At 42.2% G+C, this 25096-nt stretch overlaps 1 protein-coding gene across 1 annotated transcript in view; it reads right to left on the bottom strand.

Annotated features, from left to right (window-relative positions):
- atp8a2 (ATPase phospholipid transporting 8A2) overlaps positions 1-25096 on the bottom strand; it is a 709260-nt gene that overhangs the window by 517775 nt on the left and 166389 nt on the right. Inside the window, exons 6-10 of the mRNA XM_068032841.1 lie at positions 23930-23970; positions 16309-16382; positions 12270-12339; positions 11371-11498; positions 8339-8450 (exon numbers count right to left, since the gene is read on the bottom strand). Of these exons, the coding sequence (XP_067888942.1) occupies positions 8339-8450; positions 11371-11498; positions 12270-12339; positions 16309-16382; positions 23930-23970 (425 nt within the window). The remainder of the gene's footprint in view (positions 1-8338; positions 8451-11370; positions 11499-12269; positions 12340-16308; positions 16383-23929; positions 23971-25096) is intronic.

Here is a 25096-nt window from a genome sequence, read left to right as displayed (position 1 = left end):
AAAGGAAGCATTTGGCATGATCAATGCAATTCTTGGAGAGAGCTTTAAAATGCAGGAACTTTTGTGGCTCCATTTGAGATCAGAGGAGAAATTAAAGGCAAGAAATGGAGGTGAAAAACGATTTCATCAAATGTAAAATATGACAGCTGTCAGTTGACAAGCTGCTGGTGCTCCTAAAGATTTGAAAGAAATAAGATTTTTGCTGTTTCACAGATGGACATAAAGGACCTCAAAAGTTAGTGAGAGGCCTAATGGGTGTGAGCATTAGCAGTATGCTGTGATGGACATTGATGAATGTGGTGTGGAATCACCAACAAAAAAAAGGACAGGATTGCAGGATGAATGGTGGGCTCCACTGACATGAAGAATGACTGGAATGGAGATGGGGCAGAGTCCTGGAATGCTCTAGAGTTTACAATAAAAGTGTCTTTGAGTCATTATCTACAGAACAGATAGACAGTGATTTAACTGGAAACTAAATTGTCTCGACGATTGTTTCGGCAGCAGCTATATAGTGCTCACCAGTTCAGAAATACACTGAGCCAAACCCTGTGAAAGGCTTTGGAAATCTTTACGGCAATAACAAATGTTTCACCAATGTGTACCAGTACAAAGCTCTGGAGCTGCATAATTTAGACAACAAAGTGGGATGGTAGCATACTGGACTAACGCTCCAGAGACATGAGTTCAAATTCTACCACAGCAGCTCCAGGAATTTAAATTCAATTAATTAATTAATCAATCGTGAATAAAAAGTTAGTCTCATTAATAATGGTCATGAAATTACCAGATTGTCATCAAAAGCACATGTGGTTCACTAATGTCTTTCAAGCAAGGAAATCTGCCATCCTACCTGTTTTTTTTCATTCATTCATGGGATGTGGGCATCGCTGGCTAGGCCAGCATTTATTGCCCACTCCAATTGCCCTTGAGAAGGTGGTGGTGAGCTGCCTTCTTGAACCGCTGCAGTCCATGTGGGGTATGTACACCCACAGTGCTGTAAGGAAGGGAGTTCCAGGATTTTGACCCAGCGACAGTGAAGGAATGGCGATATATTTCCACGTCAGGGTGGTGTGAGACTTGGAGGGGAATTTGCTGGTGGTGGTGTTCCCATGCATCTGCTGCCCTTGTCTTTCTAGGTGGTAGAGGTTGCGGGTTTGGAAGTGCTGTCTAAGGAGCCTTGGTGCATTGTTGCAGTGCATCTTGTAGATGGTAACACTGCTGATTACCACCTACTGCCCTCCTCAGATGATGAATCAGAGCTCCTCCATGTTGAACACCACTTGAAAGAAGCACTGAGTTAGCAAAGGTGCAGAATGTACACTGGGTGGGGGACATCAAGGCAGAATTTGACTAAGGGTGGCATCAAGGAGCCCTAACAAAATTGAAGTTAATGGGAATCTGGGGAAAACTCTGCACTGGTTAGAGTCATACTTAGCACAAAGGAAGGTGGCTGCAGGTGTTGGAGGCCAATCATCGCAATCCAGCTGCAAGAAATCCTCAGGTTAGTATCTGAGGCCCAACCATCTTCAGCTGCTTCATCAATGACCTCCTGTCTACAATAAGGTCAGAAGCCGGAATGTTCGCTGATGACTGCGCTGTGCTCAGTACCATTCGTGACTCCTCAGATAGTGATGCAGTCCATTCACACAAGCAGTAAGGCCTGCACAACATTGAGGCTTGGGCTGATAAGTGGCAAGTAGCATTCGCACCATACAAATGCCAGACAATGACCATCTCCAACAAGAGAGAATCTAACCATCTTCCCTTGATGTTCAATGGCATTATCATCTCTGAATTCCCCACCATCAACATCCTGGGGATTACCATTGATCAAAAACAATTAACTGAATGAGCCATATAAATACTGTGGCTACAAGAGCAGTTCAGATATTAAGAATTCTGCAGTAACAAATTCACCTCCTGACTCCCCAAAGCCTGTCTACCATTTACAAGGCACAAGTCAGGGGTGCAATGGAATGAGTGCAGCTCCAACAAATGCTCAAGCAGCTCAGAAGCAGGAAGCAAAGGGTAATGGGTGTTTTTGTGACTGGAAGGCTGTTTCCAGTGGGGTTCCACAGGGCTCCGTACTAAACCCCTTGCTTTTTGTGGTATATATAAAATATATCAATGATTTGGACTCGAATGCAGGAGGTATGATTAAGAAGTTTGCAGACGATACAAAAATTGGCCGCGTGGTTTATAAAGAAGAAAGCTGTAGACTGCAGGAAGATATCAATGTCAGATGGACAGTGGCAAATGCAGTTCAATCCGGTGAAGTGTGAGGGAATGCATTTGGGGAAGGCTAACAAGGCAAGGGAATATGCAATAAATGGTAGGATACCGAGAAGTGTAGAAGGCCTTTGGAGTGCATGTCTACAGATCCCTGAAGGTGGCTGGACAGGTAGATAAGGTGCAGTACTGTGTGCAGTTCTGATCACCGCACTATAGTAAAGATGCGATTCCAACAGAAAGGGTATAGAGGAGATTTACGAAGATGTTTCCTGGACTGGTGAATTTTAGTTATGAGGAAAGACTGGATAAGATAGAGTTGTTTTCTTTGGAACAGGACAGCCTGAGAGGAGACCTAATTGAAGTGTATAAAATTGTGAGGGTTCTAGATAGAGTGGCTAGGCAGGCCCTATTCCCCTTGGTTGAGGGGTTCATAACCAGAGACACAGATTTATGGTAGGAGGTTTTGAGGAGATTCAAGGGGATATTTTTTGACCCAGAGGGTGATGAAGATCTGGAACTCACTACCTGAAAGGGTTGTAAAGGCAGAAACCCTCATAACATTTAAAAAATACCTGGGTATGCATGTGAAGTGCCGTAACCTATAAGGCTATGGAACAAGTGCTGGAAAGTGGGACTAGGTTGGACGGCTAGTTATCGGTCAGCGCAGACACGATGGGACATACGGCCTCCTTCTGTGCTGCAAATATCTATGATTCTATGATTGATCATCCAGGACAATGGAACTCACTTGTTCGGCACCCCATCCACCACCTTAAATATTCACTCTCTCCACCATCGGTGCCCAGTGGCGGCAGTGTGTACTATTTACAAGATGCACTGCATCAACTCACCAAGCCTCTCTTCGACAACACCTTCCAAACTCACAACCTCTACCAACTCGAAGGACACTGGCAGCAGACACATAGGAACACCATCACCTCCAAGTTCCCCTCCAAGCCACACACCATCCTGACTTGGAACTATGTCTCCTTTCCTTCACTGTTGCTGGGTCAAAAACCTGGAACTCCCTTCCTAACAGCACTGTGGGTGTACCTACACCACATGAACTGCAGTAGTTCAAGACAGCTGGCCACCACCTTCTCAAAGGCAATTTGGAAAGGGCAACAAATGCTGGCCCTGTCAGCGATGCTCCGATCCCAAGAATTAATAAAAAAATTCCCCACTGGAATGGTCACTCCGAGAACCGTATTGACAATCATGGACTGAGCCAGTACTTTTCAGCTGATGTATAAATTTAGTTAGCAGCTTCTATAACTTTAAAAAGTAATAATGCAAGAGCGATAAAGTAGTAATTTAAATGGCAAAAGCCATAAGAATAGGATAAACGAAAACAAATGTCCAAGGACAAGAAAAAGTGGATTGGAATAAGAGCATAAAGTGACACCATTGAACCGGTAATCACGGCAGCATGCACCTTAAAGACAACAAGATAGTTGGGATACCATCAGAAGCAGACACTTTACTGGAATCTGAAAATGGAAAACCCAAGAGATGCTGTGAGATAAAATTTGATCTTGGTCATAACGGTCAAATGGAATGAAACAATGGAGGGAGTTTCTTTGCCAATATTAGCATTAGACGAGAAAAGGGAGCCAGGAAGATTAGTAACTATACCACGAGCCAAGAAGGGTGAATAGGAGAATTCTCATGACTTATAAGAGATAGCTTTGGGAAGGGACAAATAGGGACAGCTGTAGGCTCACACTACAAATTCACAGTTAAGAGCAGAGATAAAACTGATCTGGAAAACAATTCAGACCTTTCAGATTCAATCTAAAATGACACTTCTATAAAAGGAATGACCAACTTGTGATATTTAGCGGTCCTGTCTATTACAAATTATAAAAAAATCTGTTTGTAATATCCATTTATGAAATTTCACTGGTCATTTTAAATGTAAGTACTACTTTCAGCTATCTTTGCTCTTTTGTGGCTTGTCTCCAAGCTGAAGTGGATATGACTGCTGTCTTGTGTACAAAATGGCATTCTAAAAGGCATTCCTATTAAAATACATTTTGATGGAAAAACAAGAACCACAAGGTCATCAACCTGAAACATTAATTCTGCTTTTCTCTTTCCACAGAGGCTGTCTGACCTGTTGAGTACTTCTAGCACTTTTTATTTTTATACCACTTAACGCAGGCTGCGTCTTGAAATCAATCAATTTAAGGCAAAGGGTTGCTAGTCTGCAAATGGACTTGGGAATTGAAGTTGCGTATCCACTTATTTTACTGTTTTTCCTTTATATTCAAATAAACTACTTCATAATCAAAACCAGGATGTCTAATAGTGTACTTGTTCTTCCACTATCCAAAGACTAGGAAAACATGAGAGGACTTGTGTTCAGTGAGCTAAATACAATGTTTCTGTTGGATTCCCTGATGATTCATACATTCCCAGGTATTGTGCATATAGTGAAGTCACACCTCAATTCATAGGGACTTACTTAAGGAATGGTCTTTGACACTGAGTGGAAGAGAAATAGCTGATGAAGCCGTAAAATGTTACAGAATTGGCCAGTTCTAATGTAAGGTCACAGACCTGAAATGTTAACTCTGCTTCTCTCTCCACAGATGCTGCCAGACCTACTGAGTATTTTGAGCACTTACTGTTTGTAAAGATGTGGGGCTGAATTCTACAACCTTTATCACACTATGCATTTGAATTACACCATATTCCATGAGTACACAACAGCACAAGGTGCAAACAGTCCAATCTGATCTTCCATCTTCCTTTCACCATTCAAGGGAGTGCTTTAAATGTGTGGGAGATTACTAAAACTATGCTGACCAGTGAGAGTGCACTGACCCTGTTACACACAGAATTAGCATGCTGTCACCATTATTAACTAATAAATTTTGTTCATATGCTGACAGCTTTGGAACCAAGCATGAAAGGGCAATTTCGCCTGTTGCATGTCCAAGCATGAGGGGCAATGGTTTGCATTGTGCACATATAGATATTTCCTCCTTGATAAAAAGAAACATATCAGGCCTAAACAAAGGAAACTACAAAGGTATGAGGGGCAAATTGGCTGTGGTAGATTGGGAAACTACATTAAAAGGTATGACGGTAGACAAGCAATGGCTAGCATTTAAATAATTAATACATGGTTTACAACAAATTTACATTCCTTTGAGACAAAAAAACCCAGCAGGAAAGGTGATCCAACAAAGGCTAACAAGCAAAATTAAAGATTGTGTTAGATCAAAGGAAGAGGCGTATAAAGTTGCCAAAAAAAAGTAGTATAAAGATAAGCCCAGAAACTCAGGCCAGTCAGTTTAATCCTGGTGGCGGGAAAGCTTTTAAAAATGAGAACCTGAGACAAAATTAGTAGCCCACTTGGACAAATGTGAATTAATTAAGGAAAGCCAGCACAGATTTGTTAAAAGCAAATCGCGTTTAACCAGGTTGCTTAAGTTTTTTGATGAGGTAACAGAGAGAGTTGATGAGGGCAATGCGGTTGATGTGGTGTACATCAACTTCCAAAAGGCATTTGATAAAGTGCCATATGACAAGCTTATTTAGCAAAGTTATGAGGCCATTGAATAAAATGAACATGGATACAAAATTGGCTTAGCAATAGAAAACAGAGTAGTAGTAGTTGTTTTTCGGACTGAAGGAAGGTATATAGTGGGTTTCGCCAGGGGTCAGTGTTAGGTCCCCTGCTTTTCTTGATCTATATTAGATTAGATTAGAGATACAGCACTGAAACAGGCCCTTCGGCCCACCGAGTCTGTGCCGAACATCAACCACCCATTTATACTAATCCTACACTAATCCCATATTCATATTCCTACCAAACATCCCCACCTGTTCCTATATTTCCCTGCCACCTACCTATACTAGTGACAATTTATAATGGCCAATTTACCTATCAACCTGCAAGTCTTTTTGGCTTGTGGGAGGAAACCGGAGCACCCGGAGAAAACCCACGCAGACACAGGAAGAACTTGCAAACTCCACACAGGCAGTACCCAGAATCGAACCCGGGTCCCTGGAGCTGTGAGGCTGCGGTGCTAACCACTGCGCCACTGTGCCGCCCTTATTAATGATCTAGACTGCTGCACAAAGCACAATTTCAAAATTTGCGGATGACATAAAACCTGGAAGTATTGTGAACTGTGAGGAGGATAGTGATAAACTTCAAGAGGACACAGACAGATAGGCTGGTGGAATGAGCAGCTAAGTGGCAGATGAAATGTAATGCAGCAAAGTATGAAGTGATTCATTTTGGTAGGAAGAATGAAGAGCGGCAATATAAAATAAAGGGTACAATTCTAAAGTGGGTGAAGGAGCAGAGGGGCCTGGCAGTTTATGTGCACATATTGTTGAAGATGGCAGGGCAGGTTGAGAAAGCAGTTAACAAAGCATACGGGATCCTGGGCTTTATAAGTCAGGGCATAGAGTACAAACGCAAGGATGTTATGATAAACCAGTATAAAACACTGGTTCAGACTCAACTGTGGAGTATTTTGTACAGTTCTGGGCAACACACTTTAGGAAGGATGTGAAGACTTTAAAGATGGTGCAGGAAAGATTCACGAAAATGGTCCCAGGGATGAGAGACTTCATTTACATGGATAGCTTGGAGAAGCTGGAGCTATTCTCCTTGGACATGAGACATGAGTAGATTTGATAGAGATATTCAAAATCATGAGGAGTCTGGGCAGAGTAGGTGGGGAGAAACTCTTCCCATTGGCAGAAGGGTTAAGAACCAAAGGACACCGACTTAACGTGATTAGCAAAAGAAGCAACTGAAGAAACAGCAACATGTGGAAAAACCTTTTTTTTAACGCAGCGAGTGGTTAGGATCTGGAAGGTACTGAGTGTGTGATGGATGCAGATTCAATCAAGGCCTTCAAAAGAGAACTGGATAATCATTTAAAGAGAAAAAATTTGCAGGGCTATGGGCAAAAAGCACGGGAGTGGGACTAGAGTTGCGCTTGTGGAGAGCTGGCACAGATACAATGGGCTGAATGGCCTCCTTTTGTGCTGTAACCATTCTATGATTCTATAGGTAGATAATGAGAGGCAATTTCCCCTGTCTAGAATGAGGGGTCATATCTCAGGACTGAGATGAGTATTGTAAATCTTGAGAATTCTCTACCCTAGAGGATTGTGGATGCTCAGTCGTTGAGTATATTCGAGGCTGATATCAATAGATTCTTGGCTTCCAAGGCAATCAAGGGATATGGGGATCAGGTGGGAAACTGGAATTGAGGTCAAAGATTAGCCACAATCTACTGAATGGCACAGCAGGCTAGAGGGGCCATATGGCCTACTCCTATTTCTCATTTTATCTTAATGAGCAATGCACAGTCTGAACCAGGAACTTTAAGTTGGAATATTGAATTCAATGCCAAATCAGGTAAAGAAAGCCAAAGAGAGAGAGGAAAAGAAATACTGGATTGGGAGAGAGAGACAAAAGAAACAAACAAAAACAAAAAATCATTTTTTACAACTCCAACAATAATTAAGAGCTGAAGGATTCACACTTCACACTTGTAAAAGTTAACTTAACAGTGCCAAAGAGTTTGTTTGGCAGTATTTAAGACTTACCGTGCTGTTAAAGGGTACTTAGACTGGAATGGGTAAGCCCTAGCTTTTTTGGCGAGTTTAGTCCATATCAATGAGATAAGTACAGGAACTTCATGATGTTCAATACATTTTAACACATGTTCAATACATTTGAATGGCAAGTCATACGGTGAGATTCCATTTTCAGGAAGCTTTACAGGAGTAGGATATTTCGGACAGCAACTTTGGACTTTTGCATTTAACTGCGCATGGCAGAAATTTGCACATAAATAATGGTCAACACTGTTATCCCCACCATTATTTTTTAACAGCAAAATCCATTCCAATGGCTCATGCAATTAACGAGTGGCATGCTGTAAAAAATGCAATAAATCAGTCGTGTAATAGTTAATAAAACTAATTTATTCTTTTCGGTTCTGATGCAGCCATCAGTTTTGGAAGATGTATTTTCACCAATAAACTTAAAAATAACTCGTCATGACTAAATACAGGAGGCAATTATACAATCAATGAAATAAAAACAAGAAAGTTAGGTAACAACCTGCACTAGTTTAGTGTCGTGTCCAGTATAGACCACAAGGCCTTGAACCCATTGTGTATTCCTCAGCTGTGCTCCTCTCAACAGAATCTGATCAGGTCCCATGGGAATAGGCCTGCAGCAGGAAAATAACACGTAATTATCAACCCAAGTCTGATCTGTGCACACTACACAAAATGTACAGCAATTTGACTCCAAGCTGTAACTTTAATGATGTAAATTCCAAGGCCACAAACATCTGTGGTCATGATATAGAAAAAATTTGAAAAATTGTGTTTCGAGGTTGCCAATCAATGGAATAAGACAGCATCAAAGATCAGAAGTTTCTTCTACAGCTTCGAGCAGATGCATCCCAAATTACAGGGAGCATTCCTCTTGCCCAGCAATTACACCTATGACGTAGTCATCCATTAGGGTCCTTGCAATCCCTACTGAGGGAAAATGTAGGTACAAGAACAAGCATCTCTCTGAAAAATGGGAAAAGATCCAAACTAAAATTGACCAAACAGAATGCAAGGCTTAGAGAATGAATTTATTTACAGATGGCAGGGCAGCAGTTTGCTGGATATTCTGATGAGCTGTACAATAAAGCAATAGGATTGGAGCCTTTGTTAGCATAATTTCCCACATACAAGTCAACCACACTATTAGGGGAAGGAAATGGGTGATCAGGCATTATGATCCGATCTCAAGTGCCCTTTGACATGGCTCACTTGTCCATCCTCTTGACAGAATAGCGTGTGGTCTCACAGAACCAAACTAGATAACAACTCAATTTATCTCACATTTTTAATGTAGATAAAGATCCCAAGGCACATGACAGAAACACAATTAGACAAATATTAACTTTAAATTGAAGAAGGAGCTAATAGGAGGGGTGAGTAAAAGCTTGGTTGAAGCGGTTGATTTTAAGGAGGTATCAGCCTTGGTGCAGTGGCAGCACTCTTACTACTGAGTCACAATGTTGTGGGTTCAACCACCACTCCAGGACTTGAACACAAAATCTCAACTGGCACTTCAGTGCCATCTTTTGGATGAATATCTCTCTCAGTTGAATTTAAAAGGTGTCATGATTCAAAGAAGAGGAGTGTTCTCCCAATGTCCTAACCAACTTCATTCTTTCATGAACACCATAGATATAGTTGAATTGATCAGTTATCCCTTTCTGTTTGTGGGACTCAGCTGTGCACAAACTGGTTGCTAAGCTTTCCCTACATTGCAACAGTGACTACACTTCAAATGTAGGAAATGGGTGATCAGGTATTGGCTTAAAGAGCTTTCGGATATACTGAGGTCACGAAAAGGTCATCTATAAATATAAGCTATTCTTCCTTAAAGGTGAGAGAGGTGGAAAGGCAAAGAGGTTTAAGGGATTCCAGAACTTCTGGTCTATGGGGCAGAAGGGAATAGGTGACGTATGAGGCTGGAGTTGGATAAATGCAAATTTATCATAGGACTATAAAGATAGGAAGGGGCAAGGCTAAAAAGGGATTTGAATTTAAAGATGGGATTTTAAAATTGTAGGCTTTGGGTTACTGCAGCCAATGTAGGTCAGCGAGCACAAGAGTTATGGGTGAGCAGTAGCCTTTGGCAGCAGAATTAAGTGCATGGAGGCAGAGGATCAGAGTCTGTCCATGAAAGCACTGGAATAATCAAGCCTGGAAGTGACAGACATGGAACAGCATTTTGGCAGCAGGTGGGTTTTGGCAGGAGTGGAGACAGATGATGTTACAAAAGTGAAAGTCAACAGTATTTGTGATGGTGGAGGTATTGGGTCAGAAATGCAGCTCATCAAATAAGACCTGAGAGATTTGCCATGGAGCAGGGTGCAATTGGAAGTGAGGGTCAAGATTGATGGCTTTAGTCTTCCCAATGTTTAACTGGAGAAATTTGCAGCTCATCCAGGGCTTAGCGACATCATAAGGGCTATGGAGAGGCCAAGAGACAATGGAGAGGTAGAGTTGGATCATGACAGTGTACACGTGGAATCTCAACTTCAGATAATGTCATTGAAGCAAAGCATGTAAATGAGAAAGAGGAAAGGCCCAAGGAATATTGGATAGGTAAGACTGGAACCAAGTGATGGTAGTCCTATTCAACTGAAGAAAAAAAAGAGAGGCATGCAAGGAGGATGATGTGGTTAACCATGTCAAAAGCTGCAGAGAGCTGCAGGACAGGGAGAGACAGAACAAAGAAATGAATACTTAAGAGTTGAAGAAATTTTAAATATAATCAGCCTCTCATTATGAACTATGACAAATTTGTGTTAAACTTAGTCATACATGAAAAGGGATGAATTAATGAAACAAGGAGAAAAATTCCATTTAGTTTCCACTATCTTGTGAAAGATGGCTCAGATTTGAAATGATGGCACTAAAATCCCCAATATCACAAGCTTCTTCCTATAACATAATTTAAAATCAAAGCCAAATATGAAAGTAAAAAAAAAATCAACACTAATGCTTAAGGCTGTAATAGGTAATATTTGTGGTGACATGACTAATATCGAACCATATAAAATTCCTGATTAATACAACCCTTCTGAATCATGCACTGTTGTTTGGTTCCAAAGAAAACAATACAATAGGCCTACTGTATCCATTTTAATGGAGTTTGCAAAATGCAACACCTTCATAAATAATATGAAGGTGGCCGCCTTTTGTAAAAATAAGAACTTTGATGGTTCTGGGTATCTGCATTTTCAGAAAAGATCCCTTATATTTTTGAAGAAAATTCTAAAATGATCACTTAAACTTGCTCTAATTGCCCTATGCTGGAGTGTGCTGCTAATATGCTCTTCTACTGAATGTTCACATGTGGACTGAACTTCCGAATTTGGTTGGGGGAGGAGGAGGTAACAATTTAGTCTGAATGACTCACGTACTTCCAAGTGGCCAGGTCAAAAATGGCACTGACATAATCCTGTTCACAGGTCTCAAGCCCACCCTCCAGAATGGCGAACAAGACAGCATAATGAAGTAAGAGAAAATTATACAAATGGAGGGGAAAAACAAAGTTTAAAAACTTTGCAATACCCAATGGTCCCAATTTGGAGGTTGCCAGTGAAGTTATACAGATGTCGGTTGGGTCCATCACATTCTAAACTCCCAGTCATCTTCGCTAAATCTGCAGTGGACACAATATTAGCAGTCACGGGCAAGCCCTAATGGAAAAGAAGGATAATCAGCATTTAGATGATGCCATTTGAAAAAGAATTTCTCGGAACACACACTAAATATTCCTCAAGGCAATAGCCATTCAAACAAATAGGAAATGCAAAAACCATTAGCCACATTTACGATATTAAAATTCATTAGTGGGGTCAAGTAAGTCAATGCTTCACTATCCCGATAAAACTCCCAGAAACATTACAGGTAACAGAGTTTCAGACAACACCTGACTGTTGTGAGTTATAGATTCTTCAGATCATTGGAAAAACACACAACACATTGATGAGATGCCATCTGCAGCATGTTGAATGTAACCTCTATACAGGTTCTAGTGTGATCATGAATGCCCAATGAGAACATTGCATTGTCAATCTGATCTGGTATGACAAACTAGATGCTATATTGGAAGATATTAGAGTTGCTATTCTGGAGGGGTGAGATAAAATAGGAATCCTTCCAGTTTCAAGGCAATTTTCCACTTCACCAGATCTTAATCCTATTTCAAGAAAGTGATATTTATGTGCTTCACTCCTAACTTTAATCCAATCTTCGTGGGTCATGGATATCATTGGTTCCCAAACCTCACATCATCTCTGTTGGAATGTACCAACAGAGGAAGTCTGCACAACTACTATCAGCTACACTCATACAGTGTAAAAACACCCTCAAAGTACTTCAGGTCACAAAAAACACCATGCATCCATCAGGACCAAACTGCTGTAACATTTTTCAGAACCACCTACTTGGAGTGGAACTCCATTTACCTGTCGTATTTTGAGATTTGTTTCCCCATCCAGATTGGATGTTTCAATGTAACACATTGCCTGTGGTTCACTAGAAAATGAAAACGCAATTAGTTCAATGATCTACAGCAAAAGCACCAAAACATTCTGTACCCCCGTTGCATGAAAGCACCTATAAATGAAAAAGGCGCACAACATTAAAATAATGACACCATTAATGCAAGCAGTGGTGGACAATGAGTGCTTTGATCTTGGATTTTATCAATTTCTTCTTCAGAGGACAATCGGATTGGTAACTGTGAAGATATGAGTTTATCTAAAAATCATTACCACCATTAAATTCATAATTTTCATTTATTCCTTTATCCTTGCCTCTCCTCCCCACATTCCTGCCAGCCATCCTTCCAGCTGTACTGCTGCATCACCATTCTCCCTAAATTTCACCCCTCCTCTTGAAGGCATCGATTTTTGCCAGATGCAGTTCTACAGCATTGGCAACCCTCTAATTTCTCAGCTTAGTGGCCTGACACATCTTTTATGTGCAAGTCTTCACAGGAAGTGTCAACAGGCTGCAGAAGAGACATCACAGCTTCATCAGATAGTACTCTCGCCATTTACATACAAGGTCTTTCCAGCAGGTGTTATTGGGTAACATTGTGGGAAAGCTAGCTGATGTTTCCTCTTCCCAGCGCATAGGAAGGCAATTAATGTGCCCCAGACTTTGCCCTGCCCGAGTTCAGGTCATTCAGCATAGACCAACAAGGGACTGAACCCGAAATGTCCCTGACGCAGTTACACACTGAATATACTCTGAGGTTGAGCCAGATACAGGGTTTATTTATTGTTGCACCAGTAGTTAAGTGCATAAATGTTGGTTTCAACTGGGATTAATTAAATGCTAGGATCTCTTGTGCCAGATATTAGATATTCATCAATTCTGAAATTAGGCAATAAATATAATCTCATGTAATTGGTAGACATAGTACTCTACACTGTTTGATCAGGAAAATGACTAAATAATTTACATTTGATAAACGGATCAATTTAATTGACAGCAAAGCTGACAAGGGTAAATAGCTCAAGATCACATACAAATAGAAGTCATTTTGTTGAACAGAAGTTTCAGACTGCAATATTATCACATCATCTTTTAAACAGCAATGTCGGGACTTTCCCCTCAATTATTAATGAAGGCATGTTCAGAGTAATTGGCTAAGTACTTTTCTGACAATCTTATGGATGAAAGCAATGGAAGTATGTTTTGTTTTTAAAAAGTTTAGTGATCTGAAGGTTACTTGAGGGTGAATCCATCAAAACAGCCTAAACAATTCTGAAACTGTCCCATATCACCTTAAATACTCCAAGATATTAAAATATTTCAACAGGATTTACAATTTGTTCCATTAATTATACTCTGCCATTTTCCTCACAAAGACATCTCTTCTGTGACCCTATTAAATTTGAAAACTAGAGACCCTATAGTCTGTTATGAGGGACTTGACTCTAAAATAAGCCAGTGCTTTTAAGTACTCTGGATCAGTACTCTCAGTGGAAGTAAAAATGTGCCTGCTGGCAATGTACATTGCATTATCAAAGCAATCCACTACACAGCATCAGAGTAACCTACATGGTGTTTAGGGGGGATTTGACACAGCAAACGTATACAAGGAAAATGTAGGGATGAATGAATCTTCACCACTTTAGTGTGAGTCCGATTGGTCAGGCACAGAGTAGCACAGGCCTTAAGTGAAGTCTGTTGAAATCACCCCATTACTTGGAATCTCTACAAGATTTTGGTTCCTAAGGCCTGTGTTCTCAGCACCTTGCTGTATGTCTATACAACATGGGCGACCTCCAGCTACCAGGAAAAGAAGCTCAATAATTTCCATCTTCGCTGTCTGCAGCACATTATGGAAAGATCCTGGTAGCAAAAAATCACAAATGCGGCAGTCCTCTCAAAGCCAGAGCTCCCAAGTGTGCTGGCACTAATCAAACAGAGGCGGCTTTGGCGGATCGGACACATCCGCAGGATGGAAGATGGTCGCATACCCAAGGACCTTGTGTATGGTGAGGTACCTGGGACCTGACGATCAGTGGGGCACCCAAAGCTCTGCTTCAAGGGTGCTTGCAAGTGTGTCAGGAAGGCCCTAAATGTCGACTATCATAACTGGGAGTCACTAGCTGGCGAAAGAGGGAAATGGCGATACATCCTGTGGACTAGCGTGCACTACCATGAAGTGACTATAGCAGTCTGGCAACAAGCGCCAACATCAAAAACAACTCACAGCGTCACTTGGCAGTTTCACATGCAGTACTTCTGGCAGAACCTGCCTCTCAAGGATTGGCCTTCACAGCCATCAACAAAGGTGCACCAAGAAAAGACACCCCAGCTAAATGGATTGTTTGCTGCATTTCCATCAGCTTTCATAGATGGAAGGATGCCAACCAGGTGGCAAGCAAAAAAAATACATTTAGCAGATGCAGTTAGTATTAAATCGATCCACCAAATCCTTACAGTTACTGAATAGCGTATTTGGATAAGGGTATAAAAGTAGCATTATGTACTTTAAAAAAGGAAGTTTTATTTTTAATGATTATGTCTTAAGCATAAGTCCATTAAGAGGGACTAGACAGTGTAGAGGTTTAACATTTTCAATTTCTGGAATTTGAATCAGAATGCAGCTATAGCTGATTAGATTAAAATTATCCCCTCGCCATCAATTAAAATGATAAAGTAAAATGAAGTTGTGCGCTTTAACTCCCTGTGGCTACTGATTCACTAGTCAATACTGATCATAATCAGCCCTGAAAATAGGTAGACTCATTGTGAGAGGGGAAACCAGGATCCTCATACTTGTTTACAAGTTCCTCCACAACTTCACTTTGTCCCACCCTAACTCTGCAAACTCCTCCTTCTGTACTATGTCCTTAACTTCTCTAATTCTGGCCTCCTGTTAATCCCTTCCCTCAAACACTTGAGAGAACTTCTGGCAGTCTTTCACTACTCTTTCCCTCACTAAACCCTCCACCTTGCTAATTCTTGCTCCACATTTAAAAACTTTCTGCAACTTTCCTCCGAAAATATACTTTCAGTCACTGCTGAGTACTGCTCAGCATCTGTTTTCCCTCACTGAAGGGCCTTGGGACATTTTCTACATTCAAGTTCTATGTTAATTGCTGAAGCGGTTTGGTATATTTCATACTTTTAAGACGGAGATGTAGAATTCTCTTCCCCAGACAGCCGTGAAGGCTGGGTCATTGACTATATTCCAAGCTGAGTTAGATAGATTTTTGATAGACAAGGGCGTCAAGGGTTATGGGGGGGACAGACAGAAAAGTGGAGTTGAGACCACAACCAGACCAGTCATGATCTTATCAAATGGCGGAGCAGGCTCGAAGGGCCGAATGGCCGAATCCTGCTCCCAAGTCCAATGTTTCTAGATGTGCACTAGATGGAGCTCTTCCAACCTTGATATTGCGGCATTATGTTGCAGCAGAGTACATGGACCTTCCAAGATCATGCAAAACCTGACTGAGCACTCACAAGGGCATTGGGTGACATAGGTGCTGCTTTTTGAAAGGTCCATTCCCCATACTGTCATTCCTCATCTTGATAAACACTAAATTGACTACAAATTTAATATAAACTGTTGAAATAATAAATCAGGTAAGTACATCAAATCGAAGCAGTACTGTCATCCTGTGATCATTTCAAAAGCTGCTGCCCTCTCATGAATTACATCAAAATACTTTTAAAAATCAATGACATTAATTCGAGGAACATACAAAGCCAAAAGTATCAAAATCACAGTATTCTCTGAATAAATTAAGAGTTGGGAATCTTGTTATATTTTTGAAATTGGTTCAAAGCTATTTTTCTAGTCCTCAAAAGAGTCAGTAACTATTCAGTCCATTCAGAGTTACTAATATCCAAGAGTTTTAAAATGTGTAAATATATGTTAAAATGACAGCATTGAAATCAATTGTAGTAGTCTAAATGGTGCTTTTAAAGCCTTCATTCAGAACAACCTGCAATGAGTAACCTCACAAGGTGCCTAACCTGGTAGAGATAATGATGATATCAGCTGGAAGACGCTGTCCATTGGTCACTATCACAATATCACCCACTGCAACCTACAAAAACATGAACAATGTGACATGGAAAGAGAGAAAACAGCAGGCAACAAAAAATAATACATGTACCTGAAAATCACAATTACATTGCCAAAGTTAAGACACCCCAGGATGCTGTCAATAATGCCAGGCTTTGTTTTGCCTTCATCTAGCTCATTAATAGAGTCTTAAGTTGGATTTGGTACTTAAAATACAGTCTAATCAAAATTTTAATCAACTCTTTCAGTAACTTTGGGTTGGCTGCAATTCCTCACTTGCCAAAATACACGTAAAATCAAATGCTGAAAAACATTCGATTTGAGAGTCGATTAAAATTAGTGCACGAATTTAAATGTTGAGTCAAGCTGATATTTTATATGCAGGAACTGTTAGACTGTGAAGGACACACAAAGCAAGATATTTATGCCCTGAGAAAATTTACCAATGTGATGCTGTTACCTAGCTATTGCTATGTTTCTGCACTGACTCAATCAGTCTTTCTACTGGCCTTCAAAACATTCACTATACATGGTATATGTAGTATATATTGAGTATACTATTTGCCATTCTTCATTATTTTGCAGGGTGTAAATTAACTTTCAGCCTTATTGGCAAGTGTCTTTATGAATAGCTTTGCTTCAAGATGTTAGAATTGCACAACAATGGACAACTATTAACAATGATGGGGATTCTTGGCTTGAAAGACTTTAAGGTGAAGAAAACTGTAATTTAACATAAAAAAAACCTCAATTCAATGACCATTTCCTTTTCCCCTTCCCCCTTTGCAAAGATAACTTGTGGAGAGAAAGAGTTAACGTTTCAGTTGATGACTCTGTTTCGCCCTCCACAGATGATGCCTGCTCTGCTGAGTGGTTTCAAGAATTTTCAGTTTTTATTCAGATTTCCAGCTTCTGCAGTATTTTGCTTTTGTCTGATGATAACTTGTTATTTTCAGATTTTTTTAAAAATTAATTCATGGGATGTGGGTGTCACTGGCTATGCCAGCATTTATTGCCCATCCCTAATTGCCCTTGAGAAGGTGGTGGTGAGCTGCCTTCTTGAACCGCTGCAGTCCATGTGAGGTAGGTACACCCACAGTGCTGTTAGAAAGGGAGTTCTAGGATTTTGACCCAGCGACAGTGAAGGAATGGCGATATAGTTCCAAGTCAGGATGGTGTGTGACTTGGATGGGAACTTGCAGGTGGTGATGTTCCCATGCATCTGCTAGCCTTGTCCTTCGAGGTGGTAGAGGTCGCGGGTTTGGAAGGTGCTGTCTAAGGAGCCTTGGTGCATTGCTGCAGTGCATCTTGTAGATGGTACACACTGCTGCCACTGTACATCGGTGGTGGAGGGAGTGAATGTTTGTGGATGGTGTGCCAATCAAGCGGGCTGCTTTGTCCTGGATGGTGTCGAGCTTCTTGAGTGTTGTTGGAGCTGCACCCATCCAGGCAAGTGGTGAGTATTCCATCGCACTCCTGACTTGTGCCTTGTAGATGGTGGACAGGCTTTGGGGAGTCAGGAGGTGAGTTACTTGCCGCAGGATTCCTAGCCTCTGACCTGATCATGTAGCCACGGTATTTATGTGGCTACTCCAGTTCAGTTTCTGGTCAATGGTAACCCGTAGGATGTTGATAGTGGGGGATTCAGCAATGGTAATGCTGTTGAATGTCAAGGGGAGATGGTTAGATTCTCTCTTGTTGGAGATGGTCATTGCCTGGCACTTGTGTGGCGCGAATGTTACTTGCCATTTATCAGCCCAAGCCTGGATATTGTCCAGGTCTTGCTGCATTTCTACACAGATTGCTTCAGTATATGAGGAGTCACGAATGGTGCTGAACATTGTGCAATCATCGGCAAACATCCCCACTTCTGACCTTATGATTGAAGGAAGGTCATTGATGAAGCATCTGAAGATGGTTGGGCCTAGGACACTACCCTGAGGAACTCCTGCAGTGATGTCTTGGAGCTCAGATGATTGACCTCCAACAACCACAGCCATCTTCCTTTGCGCTAGGTATGACTGTAACCAGCAGAGAGTTTTCCCCCTGATTCCCATTGACTACAGTTTTGCTGGGGTTCCTTGATGCCATACTCGGTCAAATGCTGCCTTGATGTCAAGGGCAGTCACTCTCACCCCTCAGCTCTTTTGTCCATGTTTGAACCAAGGCTGTAATGAGGTCAGGTGCTGAGTGGCCCTGTCGGAACCCAAACTGGGTATCACTGAGCAGGTTATTGCTAAGCAAGTGCTGCTTGATGGCACTGTTGATGACACCTTCCATCACTTTGCTGATGATTGAGAGTAGACTGATGGGACGGTAACTGGCCGGGTTGGACGTCCTGCTTTTTGTGTACAGGACAGACCTGGGCAATTTTCCACATTGACGGGTAGATGCCAGTGTTGTAGCTATACGGGAACAGCTTGGCTAGGGGTGCAGCAAGTTCTGAAACACCTAGTCGGAATATTGTCAGGACCTATAGCCTTTGCAGTATCTAGTGCCTTCAGTAGTTTCTTGATATCACGCGGAGTGAATCGAATTGGCTGAAGACTGGCACTTGTGATGCTGGGGACTTTCGGAGGGGGCCGAGATGGATCATCAACTTGGCACTTCTGGCTAAAGATTGTTGGAAATGCTTTAGCCTTATCTTTCACACTGATGTGCTGGGCTCCCCCATCATTGAGGATGGGGATATTTGTGGAGCCACCTCCTCCAGTTAGTTGTTTAATTGTCCACCACCATTCACGGCTGGATGTGGCAGGATTGCAGAGCTTAGATCTGATCCGTTGGTTATGGGATCGCTTAGCTCTGTCTATTGCAGGCTGCTTATGCAGTTTGGCATGCAAGTCGTCCTGGGTTGTCGCTTCACCAGGTTGACACCTCATTTTGAGGTATGCCTGGTGCTGCTCCTAGCATGCCCTCCTGCACTCTTCATTGAACCAGGGTTGGTCTCCTGGCGTGACGGTAATGGTAGAGTGGGGGATATGCCGAGCCATGAGGTTACAGATTGTGGCTGAGTACAATTCTGCTGCTGCTGAAGGCCCACAGTGCCTCATGGATGCCCAGTTTTGTATTGCTAGATCTGTTCGAAATCTATCCCATTTAGCACGGTGATAGTGCCATACAACACGATGGACGGTATCCTCAATGTGAAGGTGGGACTTCGTCTCCACAAGGACTGTGCGGTGGTCACTCCTATCAATATAGTCATGGACAGATGCATCTGCGACAGGCAGATTGGTGAGGACAAGGCCAAGTATGTTTTTCCCTCGTGTTGGCTCCCCCCACCACCTGCCGCAGACCCAGTCTAACAGCTATGTCCTTTAGTACTCGGCTTGACCTTTCCCCCAGAGAGTGCAGTGAACACCAAAATGGTGGTAAATAGTACTGAAGGGCAGTGTATGCCTGTACCTGTACACTGGGTGCACCTGGAATGCGACCTAGTTTCGGGACTGGTGACGGGAGGGATTGTCCCTAGTTTGCCTGTGGATGGGGTTGACCTGCTCCTAGGTAATGATCTGGCGGGGGTGAAGGTGATTGCTCCCCCAGTAGTGACAGAAAGACCGCAGGAGGTCAGAGAGACAGGGCAGTGGCAGGAGACAGTCCCCTGCAGTTTCCCTGAATGTGTAATGGATCAGACCATGATCAAACCACCTCCCCCAGAGAAGACTGCACTGGCACTGCAGGCAGATGAGGTCTGCCTGTCCGAGACTTTCTTTGGAAAGTTAGGAGACCCAGGGAATGAACTAAATGGATTTTCCCTCGCTGAGGCTCAGTGAGCCACAGGGGTACCAGAGAGAAATATTAAGAAGGGTCCACGAAACTACAATGGCTGTACATGCCGGTATATAAGAGACCAAAGCCCACATAAGACAGCAATTTGACTGGCCAAAACTCCACAAAGATGTGGTGGAGTACTGCAGGAGTTGCCAGATGTGCCAGGTTGAGGGGAAACCCCAACCTACAGTGAAACCTGCACCCCTAAGTCCTGTACGGTGTTAGGAGGACCCTCCAGCCGAGGGCTGGTGAACTGTAAGGGATCCTTGCCGAGAATAAATAGGGACAGGCAGGCACAAGACTGGCAAAAGGTGAGCCAGAGAAGGGGAAAAAGTGACGAAGGAAGTCTGGGAGGAATCCCGGATGAAAACCCTACTATCCGGTCAGCCAACCCCAAAAAATCTACGTAAATGCAGACTCTAGAAGCATCCCACCAGAGTTGCTAATAGCATTTACAGGAACCTTCAGAGACAAAGAGAGACCTCTAGGGGGCACAGAAACCATGAGGGTGGTGCCTCACCTTGAAGTGCCACAGGAGAGTGCAATCAAGTCTGCACAAATACCTACAAGCAGGGATATCTCAGAGAACAAAGGGGAGATTAACAAAGAATCCTCCCCCACAGTCAGAGAAAAAGGGAACCACCCATCCCCTGAAGTCAAAAGCCTTTGCATGACTCAGCAAAGCACTGAGAGCGTGCTCAGGATAGAGCTGTCCACGACTAATTTTCTTGGAAAAAAAATTACCTCAGCAGGAACCAAGACCCTAGGCAGTCATGGCAATGGGCAAAATGAAGAAAGGCTTTCCAAAGAACCACATGTTTACCGGGATGCCAAAAAGGGGAAATTAAAGCAGCACTGGCACCCAGAAAAGACCATTTTAATAAGCTTTAGGATTCATGAATGAATGAGAAAAATGCATGGTTTTTCTTTCTGTATCTTATATTTTCGCTCGACCTTTTAATAAAATGCATTTCTCAAACCGCATTTCATTCCCCTGGGTGGGAAGGTGTCATGCAGGTCCCCACCTGCCAAGAATGAGGCATATTAATTTTGCCACATGGACATTACATTTCAAATTGTTGCTGGGAAAAAGAGAAGGCCTATTACAAGGGCTGCCAGACTGGCTGGAAAGACATTTTTGCATATTGACAGATGATACTTGAAAGGACAAAGGGACTATTCCCTGCTCCAATTTAACCCACAATGGACTTTTAATCACCATGTATTGTGTGTAGAGGAGACATTCCAAGGTCTGCTAAAACAAGACAATCCACAAGGGCCAGGACTGATTAGGCCAGCTGGTCACATGACTAACAGGCTGTTGCAGGTTTTTTTGAACTCGCCACAGAGAATTTGAACTCAGAAAGCTGTTTCCTCCTGTGCTGAGACTCTTCCGCCTGCTCCTATCTCTTTCTCATGGAACTCCAAAACCCACTGAAGACACATGAAACCCAAGAGAGAAAAGTCTCCTACAGTGAACAAGGTTTAAGAAGAATACTGGGCCCAATGAAAAGCAAGAATTACCTACAAAAGGACTCTACAATGAGCTCGAAGCACAGCAACAAGAAACTCTTCAGATATTGCCTCAAATCTCTCCACTTTATTTTTCTTCTGCTCTTTTCTGTCTCTATTTGCATTTGCGTATCGCTATGCATGTTCGCATGGAGTGCGACGTGTATCTGTAGGCATTAACCAAATTAGAGTCTAAGGCAAGAATTTTACACCACCCCAGCGAGCCGGGTGGTGGTGGGGGAGTGGTGTAAAATTGAGTGGGAGGCTCCAGGAGACCTTCCTGACCCGCTCATGCCTCTGCCCCACTTTACGTAGGGTGAGGGAAGGTGAAATACGGGCCGCCCACCCCAGGCCAATCAAAGCCCTTAAGTGGCCACTTAAGGACCTTCGCCTGCCTCCACAGGGATTTTAGCCATGGCAAGCTGGCATCCTGGAGCCGGGAAAGGCTGTCTGGTGAGAGTTGTCAGCCTCTCCGCGTCCCGGGGGTGGGTCCTGACAATCGGGCACAGGGTGCCCGATTGAGGGCCGCCCCCGCTTCACCAACCACCCTCAGGCCCCAAGACGCCCCCCTTCCCCCCAAACGACCACCCTTGCCTCGCCAGGGCCCAACCGATTACCCCGGCGAGGCAACTCAAACTTACCTGCAGTCCCAGCAGTGGCCACCATTCCCAGTGGCACTGCTGGGACTAAGGGCTGCTGGCCCGCTGATTGGCCAGAAGGTCAATGAGGCAGGACGTCATCCCTCAAGCAGGTGGAAGTCCCACCTCTGAACAATTAAAGCCCACGGACCCGTAAAATGCGGGACAGATTCCTGGGCTAGGCAGAAGCGGGTTCGCCACCGACTTTTACATTGGTGGCTAGCTCCCGTCCGCCCGACGTAAAATCCAGCCCTAAGTTTAAGTTTTAATAAATTTCACCTTTCATCTTTAAACCTAAGAAAGCCTGTTTGTGCTCATTTCTTTGCCTTATAATTGGAAAGCAGTAAACAAGGATTCACCAAGGGGGAGCTCAAAACACGGTGTGCTTAAAAAAATTAAACCCTGTTGCACTAAGACAAGGTGAAGGCTGAAAGGGACCCCTAGGCACCTTTCTCACCTGGTCATAACAGTTTAAAATGGTTGCTTAATGTAAATTCTGGTGCATCAGTTGTACTTTCATAGATGTTCTTGTCTCCCTGGAATACAAAAGTGACTGGTATATTTCATATGGAATTCAAATAAAGGACTAGCTTAGGTAGACAACGATTTATAGTGAGAACTTGTGATTTTCAGCTTTTATTTTTCTTGAACTCAGATTAAAAATGCAAGCAAGTGCATGTTTTTCATGTCAAAAATGTAACATTCATAATCAGAGAACTTTGAGTTTTATTTGCCATAACATTTTGTAAGGAACGTAATACTTCAAATAAATAATAAACTTAACAAACTGAAGAGAGCTAGACTATCTTTTTCATCAGTTTATACCTAAAACCAGAAGCTTTTAGCTTGAATCTTATATCATCTACTGCGTCACTCATACACCCACCTGTCACAACAGCTCTCCTCTAGTTAAGCAATGATAGTGCTGGATTATAAAATAGTTTCAAGTGATGAAACTGCAACTTCATAAATTTGCCCTAATAAAAATGTAAAATGTGCGGTTACCCATTGGATAAATTGTTTATCCAAGGGACAGATACATAAATAAACCTACTCGTTGGAGATCATATCCAGTGAATCTATGCTGTCCCCTCCATGAATCCATTGTTTAAAAAAAAATTCTAAATTTAAAAAAAAGTCACCATGCACTAATAAATTCTCACTCAAAATTCTAGCACAATCTGGCTGTGTACTGGTCAACTTTTAAAATCAGTTGTTCAGCCAAATTCTGCTGAGACTGCTCCAAAACGAAGCAGGTTGGAATATTAGACTGGAAGGTAAATTATGAACGACTGATTTGGAATGTTGCATTTGGTTGAAGTGTCATTCAGTTTTCAAAGTTCAATTAGCATTGGGAACCCTGGTTCATGTCCTACTGCACATATGGACAAGACAGACCACTATTTGAAGGATTGCCCCACTCCCCCGTAATGCAGCAATTAATTTCAAACATCCCTGTGCTAAATACTAGTGGAGATCTGACAAAACACTACTGAATACTCAGTAGTTACGTTGTGATAATTTAATTTGCAGTTCTGAAACTTTAATTTAAACTGATACAAGCATACTTGATTTTATGATGTTCTTCAAATTGTTGATTTCTGTAACAACCTTAAAGTATATTTTCTACACATGTATCACATACCTCTTGCCAAGTAATGCTCTTCCACTTGCCATTTTTTAAAACTGGAAAGAGATAAAGATATTTCTATATCACCAACTAAGGTAGAAAACTTGAAACTGTGGTTTTTGTCTTATTCATGCAGCTCTAGTTAAATATCCACATATCAATAGTATTCATAAGTTACCATTAGAGATAGCTACCCCACTAAACCAAATTTAAAAAACAAAAATCCACAACATAACTACAAAAATGAAATTCTGCTTTTATTAAGTCAAATTATGGGATTTCCACCAATACGTTGAAAATAATTTAACAATTTGTTTTACTGTGAAAACTACGAATCAGTGATTTGTACTATGCGATGTTCCTTTACTTGTAAAATGGAAGAGTGCTAACTTCAATGTCATGAGAGGGGATCTAGCCAGGGCAAAATGGATACAAAATTTGACAGGAAAAACAGCAACGGAACAATGGGTAATCTTTAAGGAGGAGATGCTTCAGGTAGAAGCTAGGCACATTCCAACAAGGGCGAAAGGTTCCCGTCGATGATGAGGGCGATAGAGAATATGATGAAACAAAAAAAAAGAGGGTGTATGATGCATTTCAGGTGAATTCAAGCGAGAATCAAACCAAATCCAATATGTTGAGAGGGGAAGTGAAGAGAAAAATAAGACTGGCAAAGACAGAATATGAGAATAGAATGGCAGTTAACATAAAAGGGAACCCAAAAATCTTCTCCCACATGTAAATAGCGGGTAGTAAGAGATGCAGTGGGGCCTATTAAGGACAAAGAAGGTGATATATGCTTAGAGGTGCAGGGCAAGACTATAATATTTAATGAGTACCTTGCAACATTGTTTGCAAAAGGAGAGAATGCTGACAAAATATCAGTAGAAGCTGCGATGGTAGAGGTAATGGATGGGGTGAAAATTGATAGGCAGGAGGTACTGGAAAGACCGGCTATGCTTAGAGTGGTTAAGTCACCTGGTGCGGAACGCTTAAGTCCCAGGTTGCTAAGGGAAGTGGAGGGTGGAGATAGTGGAAGAGCTTGCCATAGTCTTTTCAATCTTCCCTAGATACGGGGGTGGGGGGGGAGGTCCAAGAGGGTTGGAATGTGACAAATGTGACATCTTTACTCAAGAAAGGGTGTACGGACATTCCTAGTAACTACAGGCCAGTTTAACATCG

This window comes from Heterodontus francisci, chromosome 6, assembly GCF_036365525.1.
Source record: "Heterodontus francisci isolate sHetFra1 chromosome 6, sHetFra1.hap1, whole genome shotgun sequence".
Lineage (NCBI taxonomy): Eukaryota > Metazoa > Chordata > Chondrichthyes > Heterodontiformes > Heterodontidae > Heterodontus > Heterodontus francisci.
Note: the sequence above shows the minus strand (reverse complement) of the source record. Positions and strands in the feature narration are given on the sequence as shown.